The 14,114-nt window shown below is 36.3% G+C and overlaps 1 protein-coding gene across 7 annotated transcripts in view; it reads left to right on the top strand.

Annotated features, from left to right (window-relative positions):
- Positions 1-14,114, top strand: part of LEPR (leptin receptor) — a 97,231-nt gene that overhangs the window by 39,526 nt on the left and 43,591 nt on the right. For all 7 annotated transcript variants that reach the window (XR_002079838.2, XM_019448997.2, XM_053894295.1 and 4 more), the window contains 3 exons: positions 2,263-2,471; positions 6,997-7,142; positions 9,153-9,297. Coding sequence is in view for 6 of the 7 variants with exons in the window: in XM_019448997.2 (XP_019304542.2) it covers positions 2,263-2,471; positions 6,997-7,142; positions 9,153-9,297 (500 nt within the window). In the remaining variant the exon portion in view is untranslated. The remainder of the gene's footprint in view (positions 1-2,262; positions 2,472-6,996; positions 7,143-9,152; positions 9,298-14,114) is intronic.

Genomic DNA, 14,114 nt, shown 5'->3' with positions numbered 1-14,114 from the left:
ATCTGGTGTGAGTAGAGATTGAAATCTGTTTTGTTTTGCGTATAGATGTCCCATTGCTCACCACCCTTCTCCACAGACCTGCTTTTGTACCTCTCTAGAAAGCTGGTTGTCCATATAGGTCTTCGTCTCTATTCTGTTCCATTCATCTATTTTTCTCTATACTAATACTCTATTGACTTGACCATTGTGATTCCAAAGCTATAACTTCTTGTTTTGTTATTTTAGTGGTTGCTTTAGGATTTGTAATACAGGTTTTTAACTCATCACGGTCTAACTTATGTACCTCTGAGGAATATTATACCACTTCATGTGTAGCATGAGAACATTACAACTGCATACTTACATTATGTCCCGCACTCCCAAGCTTGGAGCCAATGTCATATGTTTTACTTCTGTCTGTTATAAACCTTACACTACATGGTTATTATTTTTGCTTTAAGCAGTCAGTAAATACCCTTTTTCAAAAAATCATGATTTAATAAATACGCTGTAGTTACAAAGATCTGAGGATAATGTTGTTTTGAAAACTGGATAGTTTCCACAGACAAGACATTTTAGAATAACTGAAAAAATTCAAGAATCTGTTTTCCAGTGATTTTTTTTTTCTATTTTCTTGGAAAAATATAAACCCTTCTTATTTTTGCTAATTCTAAACTTCATCCCCCAGAATCCTCCTTATATTAGTTTGGACAAAGTATTGATCCTAAAATAGGTATTAAATTTTTTTAGAAAACTATGGTAAAGGAGTAGAGGCTCTAAAAACTAGAGAATTTTCATTACTTGATCTTGAAAGGATTCTCCTTGTCTTTATTTTCAGTACAGAACAAAAATAAATGTGTATAGGCTTTTAAAAAATCCCATTTTAACTTTCTCCACATTATTTTTTTTTGAATTTTATTTTTTTATTTTTTTAAATTTACATCCAAATTAGTTAGCATAGAGTGAAACAATGATTTAAGGAGTAGATTCCTTAGTGCCCCTTACCCATTTAGCCCATCCCCCCTTCGACAACCCCTCCAGTAACCCTCAGTTCTCCATATTTATTATTTATATTTTTTTAATTTTAATTTTAATTTTTTAAAATTTACATCCAAATTAGTTAGCATATAGTGCAACAATGATTTCAGGAGTAGATTACCTTCGTGCCCCTTACCCATTTAGCTCACCCCCCCTCCCACAATCCCTCCAGTAACCCTCAGTTTGTTCTCCATATTCATGAGTCTCTTATGCTTTGTCCCCCTCCCTGTTTTTATATTCTTTTTGTTTCCCTTCCCTTATGTTCATCCGTTTTGTCCCTTAAAGTACTCATATGAGTGAAGTCATATGATACTTGTCTTTCTCTGACTAATTTCGCTTAGCACAATACCCTCTAGTTCGATCCATGTAGTTGCAAATGACAAGATTTCATTCTTTTTGATTGCCGAGTAATACTCCATTGTATGTATATACCGCATCTTCTTTATCCATTCATCCATCGATGGACATTTGGGCTCTTTCCATACTTTGGCTATTGTTGATAGTGCTGCTATAAACATCGGGGTGCATGTGTCCCTTCGAAACAGCACACCTGTATCCCATGGATAGATGCCTAGTAGTGCAATTGCTGGGTCATAGGGTAGTTCTATTTTTAGTTTTTTGAGGAACCTCCATACTGTTTTCCAGAGCGGCTGCACCAGCTTGCATTCCCAAGTAAATACCCTTTTAAAGTTATTTTCATTTCTTTGTGTGGAACCTGTCTTCCATCTGCTATCATTTTCTTTTGCCTGATGGATTTTCTTTGGCAGCTTTTATAATACACACCTGATGGGTGACGAATTCTTTCAGTTTTGGTATGCTTGAAAAAAACCTTTATTTCATGTTTATTTTGAAAGATATTTTCTCTGGATATAGAGTTTTAGGATCACAGTTTCTCTTTCCTTTTTGGTACTTCACTATTGCTTCAGTACCTTGTTGCTGGTATTATTTAAGATTTTTTATTATTTTTAAGTCATCTCTATACCCAACATGGGGCTCGAACTTACAATTCCAAGATCCAGAGTCACATGTCCTACCGATGGAGCCAGCCAGGTGCGCCTGTGCTGATATTCTTTCTAATGGCTAACCTGCTTTAACTCTTATGTTTGCATCTCTTATATAATGCATCCTTTGTTTTTCCCTAGATGCCTTTTAAGCTGGATGCGCAGAAGTTTTTGTCATACATTTTAAGTAAGTCCAATACATGCCACATCTACACTAATATTTATCTCTTCTTTTTTCACATAGGCCTGAAGTGTTAGAAGAGTCCCTTCTGGTCCCCCAGAAGGGCAGTTTTCTGACTGTTCAGTGTAACTGCAGTGTTCGTGACAGCTGTGAATGCCATGTGCCTGTGCCCACAGCCAAACTCAACCACACTCTTCTTATGTATTTCAAAATCACGTCTGGTGGAGTAATTTTTCAGTCACCTATGATGTCAGTTCAGCCCATAAATGTTGGTAAGTTATGTATAAAAGAGATAATAGATCTAAACATCAGTCACACAAGCAGGTTAAAAATTGCTCACAAAATTTTTTTTTCAATAGTTTATCTTGCTTTCGAGCTGTAAGGATGGTTAAATGTGGTATAAGGAACTATTAAGAGTAGCTTCTAGAATGTTTTAAGCACAATATAGATATCTCTGCAGTTGTTAAATTCTTTCTTAAAAACATTTTTTCTTAAATCCTGGATCTGTGCAATGGATACGTGTCGTTTGGTTATTCCTGTTTTCACTTATCAGATAATAATTTCCAAAAATAATCAGAAGCTTGTTTTTTACCTGGATTTCTTCCTTCAATAAATATTTCTCAGAGGCTCATATGTGTCAGCCACTGACCTAGGAGCTGGGGAAACAATGGTGAATGAGACAAAGTTTCTGCCTCATAGACCAGAGACAATATTAAGCAGACAGGGATAGTAAAAAAGTAAACAACTAAATAATTTGCTGTACAAATCTGATTATAAGAAAAACTCAAGTAATAGGTTATTAGTGCAGAGATTCCCAAAGTTTCTTTTGATCCACTTGAACATATAATTACAAATGTGAATAAGATAGGCAAGTGTTCACTTAATGTGTTTATTAACTCAGTTTTGTTTGTACGTATATTATATATAATATGTAATGTAACAGTGTTACTATTTTCCACTTGTATTTCTTGAAAGCATTGTATACAAACTTCTTACATGCATCATTGTTTTTGACATCACAAGAGCCACTTTTCCAGGCATCTCACACGGTTTTTCACATAGCCTCACCTTCATTTCTTTCTAAGTTACTGAGCATGACATCTGCATATGCAGATTTGCATATGACATATGACATATGAATGCACTGACATCATATTTTAACATTAGGACTTTCAAATAATTTGTTTTCTAGGGATATATTTTTGGTCTCTACAACATAATTATGATGACGCCTGAACAATTCCATCATGAAATTATACCACAGGAAAAAAATATACATAATATTTATAAAATACTGTTATGTTCTCTTTTTAAAACTAATTCTCTCAGGTAATTTTAGAAGCACCTGGAGCCAGAATTGAATTGCATATTAAAAAAAAAAATAAAAGTTAAGATGAAGTTCTATGATAGACTTTATAAGAAACTTAAAAAGAGTTTTGTTTTTTTTTCAGTAATGATTTTTGAGAAAAAAAATCTTTCCGTATGCTTGGGCATATATGATAATGTCCCCAAATTTTAAGTTCCATAAAAGAAGTAAGAGATGGAGAGTGTCAGGTATAGTGACTATTATTTTAGCTATGGAGGTCAAAGAAGACCTGTTTTGGGAGATAGCAGTTGGGCTAAATGAAAGAGAAAAAACTGTAAAAATCCAGAGTGAAAGGTGCTCCATGCAGGAAAAATAGCACCCATGAAACCTCTGAGATGGAATGAGCTTGGCAGTTGGAGGAACCAAAGAAAAGGCCTCTATGTTTGGACTGAATGAGGTAAGGGAGTATCTGGAGATGTGGTCGGAGAGTTATTGGGTTCATATCGTAGGCCAGAGTTACAGAGTTGGATTTTATCCTAATTGCACTGGAAGCTTTTGAACTAGGAGAGTAATATGGTCAGGTATGTGTGTCTGTGTGCATGTTTAAAATTTGCTCTGCATGTGGAGAAGAAAGTTGATGGGGAAAAGAGGAAGGATAGTTGCAAGAGTGGAATCAGAGGGCTCAGATAGGAGGTTATTGGAATGATCTAGTTGGTTTAGGGATGTAGCAATGGAGAAGAAAGAAATGGTCACAGTTGGAATTTATTTGGGAGATGGTGCTATCTGAGATTTCTAGTGGATTTGGTACGAAGGAAAGAGAAGAGCCAAGGATAACACTCAGGCTAGGACCAGAGCATGCCAGTGAATAGTGGTACCATGTACTGGGATGGGGAGATTTGGGGAGGATCAGGTGTGACACATTAATTTTGAGATGCTTATAGATACCCAACAGATGCTGAGTAGGCATTTGGGCATATGATCCTAGAGTTCAAGGGAGATATATACAGGAGTATTTGGTGTATAGATGTTTATGGGATTGAATAAGATCAGCCACTTAGAGTTCAGCCAGGGAAAGACTGAGGCAGTCAGAGGGAAAGGAGGAGTAAAAGAACATGGTGGCCTGGAACCATGCAGGAACAGTGAGCAGATATGTGGAATGCCACTGAGAGGTGGAGTGAAATGGATCAGACAGCTGATACTGGATTTGGAAAAGGGTGGTGATCTTGATAAGAGAGAGCGCTTTCAGTGGACTGGTGAGGGGGTAGACCTGATCAGAGTAGGTTGGTTAGGAAGATGGGACACAAAGTGGGCGGAATGAGTGGTGCCAATGCTTCCAAGAGATATTGTTGTGAAAGAAGCAGGTAGGTGGCAGTATATCTAAGACTGGGGACATAGGTGGTTCAGGGAAAGATTTATTTTTAGATTTCTAATACTAAGGAATATATCTATACAGGCAGGAAGTGTACAATAGTTTATAACTTTATGATTTCTCTTCTGTTTGATGGCTTTGTTTTGTTTTCTTTTTGGTCATGAGAACTCAGTGAGTTTCACCTATTGTTTCTAGACTTTAGTGTTTATCTGTCCCTGCTTTAAAATAACTAAAATTTGTAATATGTCACATAAAGTAAAAACTTTATTAATTTTGATTCAAGGAAAAGAGAAAAACTATGTCTAAATTCTTGAAAATACAGTGTGTTAAGGGACGCCTGGGTGGCTCAGTTGGTTGAGTGTCTGACTTTGGCTCAGGTCATGATCTCATGGTTTGTGAGTTCAAGCCCTGTGTCAGGCTCTGTGCTGACAGCTCTGAGCCTGGAGCCTGCTTTGGATTCTGTGTCTCCCTCTCTCTCTGGTCCTCCCCTGCTCATGCTCTGTCTCTCTCTCTCCTTCAAAAATAAATAAAAACATTTAAAAAAATGAAAAGAAAATACAGTGTGTTAAAAAACAGTAATGTGCCATTTTAGTTCTTGAAAATGAAATGCAAATCAGTGTTTCAATGTAATGACTATTTCTATGTATGTAAGTTCTGTTAGTTAAAATCTTAAAAACACAAGAGATGTACAAAAAGGACAAATTCATTATCTGTTTTCCATCATTTTGTCATTTTTTCTAATTTTAATACATATTTATGAATATTCTTTTATTTGTTAATTTCAAGAAAAATCAGGAATCTAAGTATAGATGTTGTTTAATACACTTTTTTTAAAATTTATTTTTATTTATTTTGAGAGAGAGATAGCAAATAGGGGAGGGACAGAGAGAGGGAGAAAGAATCACAAGCAGGCTCTGCACTGTCAGTATAGAGCCCGATGCAGGGCTCAAACTCACAAACCGTGAGATTATGACCTGAGCTGAAGTCAGGAGTCAGACGCTTAACTGACCGAGCCACCTAGGCACCCCCAATAAACTTACAATACTAACAATATTAAACATGTTCAATATTCTTCTCCATTATCATTTTTAATGGCTATATAGAGCCCCTTATAGGGATGAGTCATTATTTCTTTAGCCAGTCTTTTATGGTAAGATGTTTATATTGTTTCTACAAATAATTTAAAGGTTATGTGTTTTTAATTTTTCTTTTTAATGTTTATTTGTTTTTGGGAGAGAGAGAGCACACAAGCAAGGAACAGAGACAGGGGAGATGGGTTCTAAGCTGTTAGCACAGAGCCTGATGCAGGACTAGAACTCATAAACTGTGAGATCATGACCTGAACTGAAGTCAGATGCTTAACTGAGTGAGCCACCCAGGTGTCCCAAGGTTATGTGTGCTTAAAACTACACACACACACACACACACACACACACACACACACACACACAGAAAATCTATACACAAATGCATATTCATACATAAACACATGCGTATACATACGAACTCAAATCATTTACTAAGCTAAACACATTGTTAGACTATGAAACTCTATGCCCATTTCTGGTGACAAGCCAGGGCCTGCTAATGCTATGTTTATTGCATGTAAAATATGCATGCTGTGGGTTATTTGAATTGGTGCATCTAGATTACTGTATTTCAAAGTTAATAGGTTTGCTGAATTTTGCATGCATATTTGTGTGAAGTTTTACCTGAAAACTCTGTATGCATTTTCCAAGTAGTGCTCTGCAAAATGCTGTTTTTCTTTGTCACCCACTAAAACAGTGGGTGAGTGTGGTAGGGAGAAGCTTCAAAGAAGTTTGGGGAATGCCAGGTTAAATAAAGTTAACAGACTTTTTTACAGCAGGAATTCACGTTTATCAAAACAACCTCATTTACTGATTTACAGTTTTTACCATTTAGGGAGAAGGAAAGGAAGATGTGTGGATTGTTATGGAAAGATACAAGGAGGAGACCTAATATTTTGGTTCTGTAATTAGCCTTTGCTTAAGGTTACCTTTTAAGTAGTTAAAAGATTAGGATCTGCTAAAAATTCATTTTGACTTTATTTTATGATTATCATGAAAATTGCTTGACTTCAAAATATTCTCTTTTCCTTAAGTGAAGCCTGATCCACCATTAGGTTTACATATGGAAATCACAGACACCGGCAATTTAAAAATTTCTTGGTCCAGCCCAACATTGGTACCATTTCAACTTCAATATCAAGTGAAATATTCAGAGAATTCTTCAACAAATATGAGAAAAGTAAGTATAGTTTAAATTGGAAAAAAATTTTAATGTTTATTTATTTATTTTGAGAGAGACAACCCTAATGTGGGAAGGGGAGAGAGAGAAGGAGAGAAAGAGTCCCAAGCAGGCTCTGCGCTGTCAGCACAGAGCCCGATGTAGAGCTCGAACTCACGAAAACATGAGATCATGCCCTGAGCCAAGATGCCCGGAGTCGAGATCAAGAGTCTGATGCTTAATGGAGGCAGCCACTCAGGTGCCCCAGTAAGTATATTTTAGTAAACAAAATGGAACATCGAGAAGCAACTGAAGATACAGTGCTTTCCAAGTCCCATCTCAAATGCCCTTTGCTTGCCAAATGTACATGGCTCTTCTGGAGCAGAACCAGCTGTAATTTAATATTATACTTGCTTTCATTTAAGATCAGCCTAGGAAATGACCATATGAACAGCATGTCTGCATCTTTGGTAAAATGCTTTTAGAAAAATTGTGTGATGTTGCACAGTATCTCTTATGTATGGATCCATGTTATATATTGAGGGGTATGACAAATTCTTCCCAGAATTTAGTCCCAGAGAAAGTTCCACTTCCAAAAAGAGTTTATGTATAGATTACCATCTTTCTCCGTCTCTTCCCTCTCCCTCCACGCATGCACACACACACGGCTAAAGGGCTATAGAAAGTCCAGTTACAGAAACTTGGATTCATGATCATAATCCTTTCTGATTTTACAATTCAAACTTACTTTTTTTATTGCTCAACATATTTGTTTACATGCAGTGCATACATTTGTAGTGTAAAGTGTGTCAAATCCCTTTTGCATCGTTTCAGTGTTTATTGAGTACCTAATAGGTGCTAGGAACTGTTCTACGGGCATCAGGATGCACTTGGTGGTAGAACAAACTGGAGAGGGGAGCTTGAGGGTGCTGGTGGAGATGGTAGGTTGTAGCATTAAGTGGAGGTGGGGAAGACCTCATTGAGAAGGTGACATTTGGGCAAGGATTTGAAGGAGGTTCGTGATGGATATATATGGGGGAATTAGTTTCCAAATAGAGGAAACAGCAATTCAGAGGCCATAAGCTGGATGAGAAGCTAGAGGCCAGGGGAGTGAGTGAGAGCAAGAGTAGCAGTGGATGAATCAGAGAGGAGTAGGAGAGGAGAAGAAGGAGGTCATAAGGAGCGTGGACTGTGCATGGAGTTTGGCATTTTCCCTTATGAAATGAATTGTTATATAATTTAGATATAAAAACTGTCTTTTTAACTCTGGGCCAGTTTTTTAAAGACTTTATTTTCACGAAGAGCAGAAAAGGAATCCTTAGTGCCACGTGTGGGAAAAGCAGTGTTAAGGCTTCTCTGGGCTTCAGCTTTCTCATCTATAAAACGGAGACAATAGAATTTGAAATATAAGTGATCTGCTATTGTGTAATACATTCCTAGCGCTTTTCACCCTTTCCCAGTTTAAGAGGCCAGGGAGTTCAGTAGCTTTGGAGTACATCATTGGAAAACTGAATTTATTTGCTAAACAGTTCTTAGTAGTGGTTGTCTTATGCAGAATTAAGTCTCTTGGATCTCTGCTCTCTAGTGTATAAACTATATTTTGATTCACTGTAGCTTATCATCAAGTTCAGGTTTTTAAATTATTCGTGCCCTTCTCTGTGAAGCTTTATTCTAGGAATGTTTATTATTCTCTGTCCACCCCTGCTCATTGTTTCCTACCATGTGTGTTTATTAGAGATGTCAGTGGTGGCTTAAAGCTCTCCACTGACTTCAGCTGTGTCTCTCAAATTTTGAAAGGTCAATATTCATTATCATTCAGGTAAAAATATTTCCTGTCACTGTGATTTTCTTCTTGGACTCATGGGCTCTTTAAACTTTTATTGACAAATGTGCAAATGAATTCCACTGGGGCCTGCTAACTATTCTGTAAGATTTTAATTCTTTGAAATTTGCTAAGACTGCTTGTCATCAATTTTGATAAAGGTTGCACATCAACTTGATGCTCTGATGTTTTCAAATAATATTTAATAGGCTGATGAGATTGTCTCAGCTACATCTCTGCTGGTAGACAGTGTGCTTCCTGGGTCTTCATATGAAGTTCAAGTGAGGGGTAGGAGACTGGATGGCCCAGGACTCTGGAGTGACTGGAGCGCCCCTCTGATCTTTACCACACAAGGTAGGATTGCTAATAGTGGCTCCTACTGAGAGGAGAATATGCTTCCTGATTTTTTCTTTGGCCTGTTATAAGCATCTTAAACTTTGTGGCAGTCAAGGACGAATGCAATATTAATGTTTTATTTAAATTTTGAGAGGTTAATTTGTTAATGAAAACTTGTGTAAAGGTTCCCAAGTTTACATTCATCCATAGTCGTGTCTTGCTGAATTATTCTTTCTTACTCAAAAGATAGAAAGATAGAAAAGATAGAAAGGTTCCAAATTTACAAATTCAGAACCTTACCTCTATTGATGTTTTTTTGAATTTACATTTAGGTATATGTTTATTTATGTCAGATATGTTTATTTGACATAAATTTCAAATATTCAAACTTTATTTAATTATTATATTTTACATAATAAATAATAACATAATAAAATAATTTTTTCCACTCTAGATACTTGCTTTTGAGAGTTTTCACTGTTAATTTGCATATTTTGAAAGTTAAGCTTAACATCAGAAAAACTGTGATTTATTCAGAACTACCTCGTGAAGTTGGGGTGGTGTTTTACAAAGAGGCCCGGGAGCCTTAGAATAGTGCAACCCTGTCACATGCTAACTTGTGACCATAGGAGGACACTTTGTGGACCTTTGCCTAGTTGTCTGATCCATCAGAAGACCAAAATTATTCCTACTGAAACTCATGCAGGTTGATTATGGATATATAGAGACAAGTGCTGTGTAAATCACTGAGAAGATAGTCAACACATTTAACTAAATAAGTTCATGTATTGATTGCTTACTATTTAAAAAGCATTGCTTAGTCAAAAAGTCTGTAGCATTAGTGGTTTAAGAGCACTGACTTTGGAGTCCAACAAGTTTATAGAAGTCCCGGCCCCACCACTTATTTGGAAAGTTTCTTAACCTTTCTATGCCCCCTTTCCTCATCTGCAAAATAGAGATGTCTTTATATGATAGAATGGCACAATTCGCCTAATGTCTGCACTGAATTAGAGGATTCTCACACAGCAAAGTTGCAAAAAAAAAAAAAAAAAACCACAAAAAACAAAATCAAACAAAACCCCTGCTTCACAATGTATTACTTCTATTGACGTTCATTGTATTACTGAGCATAGCTCAAATAAGTGAGGTCACTGCTAAGGATTTGGAAAGCTGCCCTTAATATTTTCTTGTCCTGACCCTTAGTAAGCACTCAGTAAATAGTAGATGCAACCATAGTTTATAAACCACAACTCAATATTCAAAATCTCGGCATCTAATAAAGGTGAGAGGTTGACATGGTACATAACTAACTGCATGAGCAAGGTTGTCAGAAGAGCTGACCAAGTGCTAGGCAACGGGAAGGATTGGTTCTCTCTAGGAAAGTCAGGAACCTTGTGGGAACAGATTTAGAAAACATGAATTTCTCACCACTTTTCCTCAAATAATTGAGCAATGTGTAATATGGTGCTGACAACTCAGCTTTGGGATTATTTCCAAGGAGGGTCAACTTTTCTACCCTCAATTATTTATTGTTGATTAACAGGACTTAATGACCAGCTGTGAGTTATGTAGCAAGGAATGAATTATAAATCAAATTTTAAAGACTATCCCATGGAAGTTTTTACAACAGTGGGATGGGGTGAAGTGGGTAGAAGAGGAGAGAAGTGGTCTGGAAACCTACTCTGAGTGACCCTGTGGCCCCTTTAACTACCTTCTGGTGAAACGTTTCTCTTTGAGAAAAAAATGGCTTTCTTCTTTATGATTTTACTTCTTTAAAAATTTTTTTTTTCAACGTTTTTTATTTATTTTTGGGACAGAGAGAGACAGAACATGAACGGGGGAGGGACAGAGAGAGAGGGAGACACAGAATCGGAAACAGGCTCCAGGCTCCGAGCCATCAGCCCAGAGCTGACGCGGGGCTCAAACTCACGGACCGCAAGATCGTGACCTGGCTGAAGTCGGACGCTTAACCAACTGTGCCACCCAGGCGCCCCTATGATTTTACTTCTTAATTAGATCTGAAAATGTACCCTTTCTGAAGAAGAGGGAAATTCTAAAAGAATCATTGTTATTTTTAAAGCTTGCTAATACTCAACATTTCGAATATTCATACATTTATGCCTTTTTAGAATAATGGCTCTTAGCAATGTTATGTTTTTAGTGGGACTAAAATGAAATTTTTTTTAATATTTATTTATTTTTTTAAATATATTTTTTAAAATAAAATTTTATGTATGTATGTATGTATATATGTATGTATGTATTTATTTATGAGAGAGAAAGAGAGACAGAGTGAGAGCAGGGGAGGGGCAGAGGGAGGGAGACGCAGAGTCTGAAGCAGGTTCCAGGCTCCCCACTGTCAACACAGTTCATGTCAAACCCATGAACCGTCAGATCATGACCTGAGCCTAAGTCAGATGCTTAACTGACTGAGCCGCCTAGGCGCCCCTAAGATGAACATTTTGATCGATTATGATGTGATAGTTATTTGTGTTATATTTCATGTAAGATTTTGTTTTAGATTGTTCAGGTCAGGTTTTTTAGACCTTTGGATGGACATAGGCTTAGTTCTGTTTTACATTGTGCAAAATCCTTTCATACTACTATTACTTTCTTAGTTCATGGTCATTATGTGCAGGATTAAATTTGCTTGGTTTCTGAATATGTTGGACCATATTCTTATGCTTTTGTGCATAATATAAATAAGATTTATTAATATGTATTATAGAACACACATATAGGCATATATATGCCCTTCCCTCTGCATATATTTAGTGTTTTGTGTACCTGACAGTAATAAAGATATGTTTTGTTGAGAAGAAACTTTACCAATTTATTTGCTTGTACAGTCTCTAACAGTATTACAATTAACACCTATCCTTTTACTTATTCACCACAGGTGTATCCCTCTAGTGACTTTAGACATCCCAAACAGAAATGTGTGAAAATAAGTTAAAAATAAAGCCAGACAGTGAGTAAACAGCTGCCCCAATGGGCAGAATTTGTTGATTTAGCAATAAGTGTAAAAGTAGCTTACTAGTTTAACAGACTTGGATGGCTTAGTTGCCAGTGAGTGGTACCAGGTAAATATTAAGGGAAAGATAGAAACTTGCCAAATAGAAAGTAGACTAGGGACACCAAGAGTGGGGAGAAAAGCCTACACACTTCAGTAGCTCCCAAGCACATTTCTGTGTTACAGTATCATCTTCTGTAATGATGTAATGATGGGTGCTGAATCATAAATCAAAGGTACCATTAGGTTCATACTTTCCTACTGAATAATAATAATAATAATAATAATAATCATAGTAATGACAGTTACAGGGTACTTCCTGTGTTTCAAGCACTGCTCTAAGTGCTTTACATGTATTATCATTTTATCCTTTTGATGCCCTGTGAGATAGGGTATTCACCTATGTCTCCCTGATACTCCCTTTTTACAAACAGAGCAGTCGAGATTTAGAGAGGTTAAGTAACTTGTAAAAGTTGGCACAATCTAGAGCTGGCAGGCCAATCCCAGCGCTCATGTTTGTACACACTAATACAGTGATTAAGTGCATGATGTATATTTATGCAAGATTTCTGGTGTCACTAAACATTGATACTGGGAACTAATAAGCAGTAAACTTACATCGAGCATTTTAGTGGGACCTCTCATTTCCTTCATGGTTCCTGATAAACGAGGTTTCAGTGTTGCTTAGGTTGTTCAAGTTTTAGTTTTGCTGTTTACCTTCACAGCACTTTCCACACCTCACGGTGCTTACTGCACTTGAGGCTTGTTCTTGAGTGCTGTGCAGCAGTGAAGTATGTTTCTCCAAACTTGGGAGCTTCCTATTCTTATGTAAAGGATTTGGATCCTTCTCCCTTAAATCTAGGTATTTAATATTATTAGATTATCTTCTGTTGCTCACTGCTAGGTGCTACAATGACATCCACCAAACAGAAGTATTCTGTAAGTTTGAGGCATTAACTTATTTAGCATGAGTGAATTAGCATACCTGCTTTATCATTTCCAAACACTTTGAATTTTATTGATTTTTCTTTTTTTAACAGAGGTTGTCTGATGTATTGTTGCCGGAGCAAACAGAATGCTAATTATCAGTACCTGTATAGTTACTATTTTGTAGTCATTGATTTATTAAAGCTGTACCTACCAAGTACACAGTTAATGAACCATTGACCGTTTCTAATCAAGGAATTCTTACAGATTTTTTGAAAATGAATTGGCTAGTTTCTTTCTTTGTAGCTATTGCGAGACCTTGGACTTTGAGGGAGGCTAACAATGTTGCAGTTGAGTTACGCCACACACTTAAAACAAGTTTAGAAGTGCTCACTTCTTGTAGTACCTTTCTTAATTACATTTTTGTGCTGCCGAAGAAGAGGAGAAACATAATTTCTTCATTTCATACTTGGCAGTGCGTATAATGTGCTAGAGAAAATATTTTCCCCTCAAAGGAAAATAGGAAGTCTGCTTTGAAAATTTAAAAATCTGTTTTCTGGAGCTATAATAAACACATTGTAAAATAACTTTAACTAAAATGTTTTGATTCATGATTTATGTTCATGTAGGTAATTCACTAATATTTATCAAAAGATTTTCCTCTTTTAATGAAATTCATTATTTTAGACCTTACAAAAGTATTGGTACCTGGTCATCAGAAGAAAATTATTATTTTCTCGTTTTACAAATTAAATGTTGTGGAGTATCTTACATGAGAATAAAATATATATTTATATTATTTTAAAAATTAAATATTCATTTACTTCATATCAATTTCTGTATATTCAGTGTAAACTTTACACATCATCAGGTTTTTAATAACCTGCTTTTCTTT

The sequence above is a fragment of the Panthera pardus genome, unplaced genomic scaffold (assembly GCF_024362965.1).
Source record: "Panthera pardus isolate Hobbes unplaced genomic scaffold, ASM2436296v1 HiC_scaffold_11, whole genome shotgun sequence".
In the NCBI taxonomy this organism is placed as follows: domain Eukaryota; kingdom Metazoa; phylum Chordata; class Mammalia; order Carnivora; family Felidae; genus Panthera; species Panthera pardus.
This window is presented reverse-complemented; position numbering and strand designations above follow the sequence as displayed.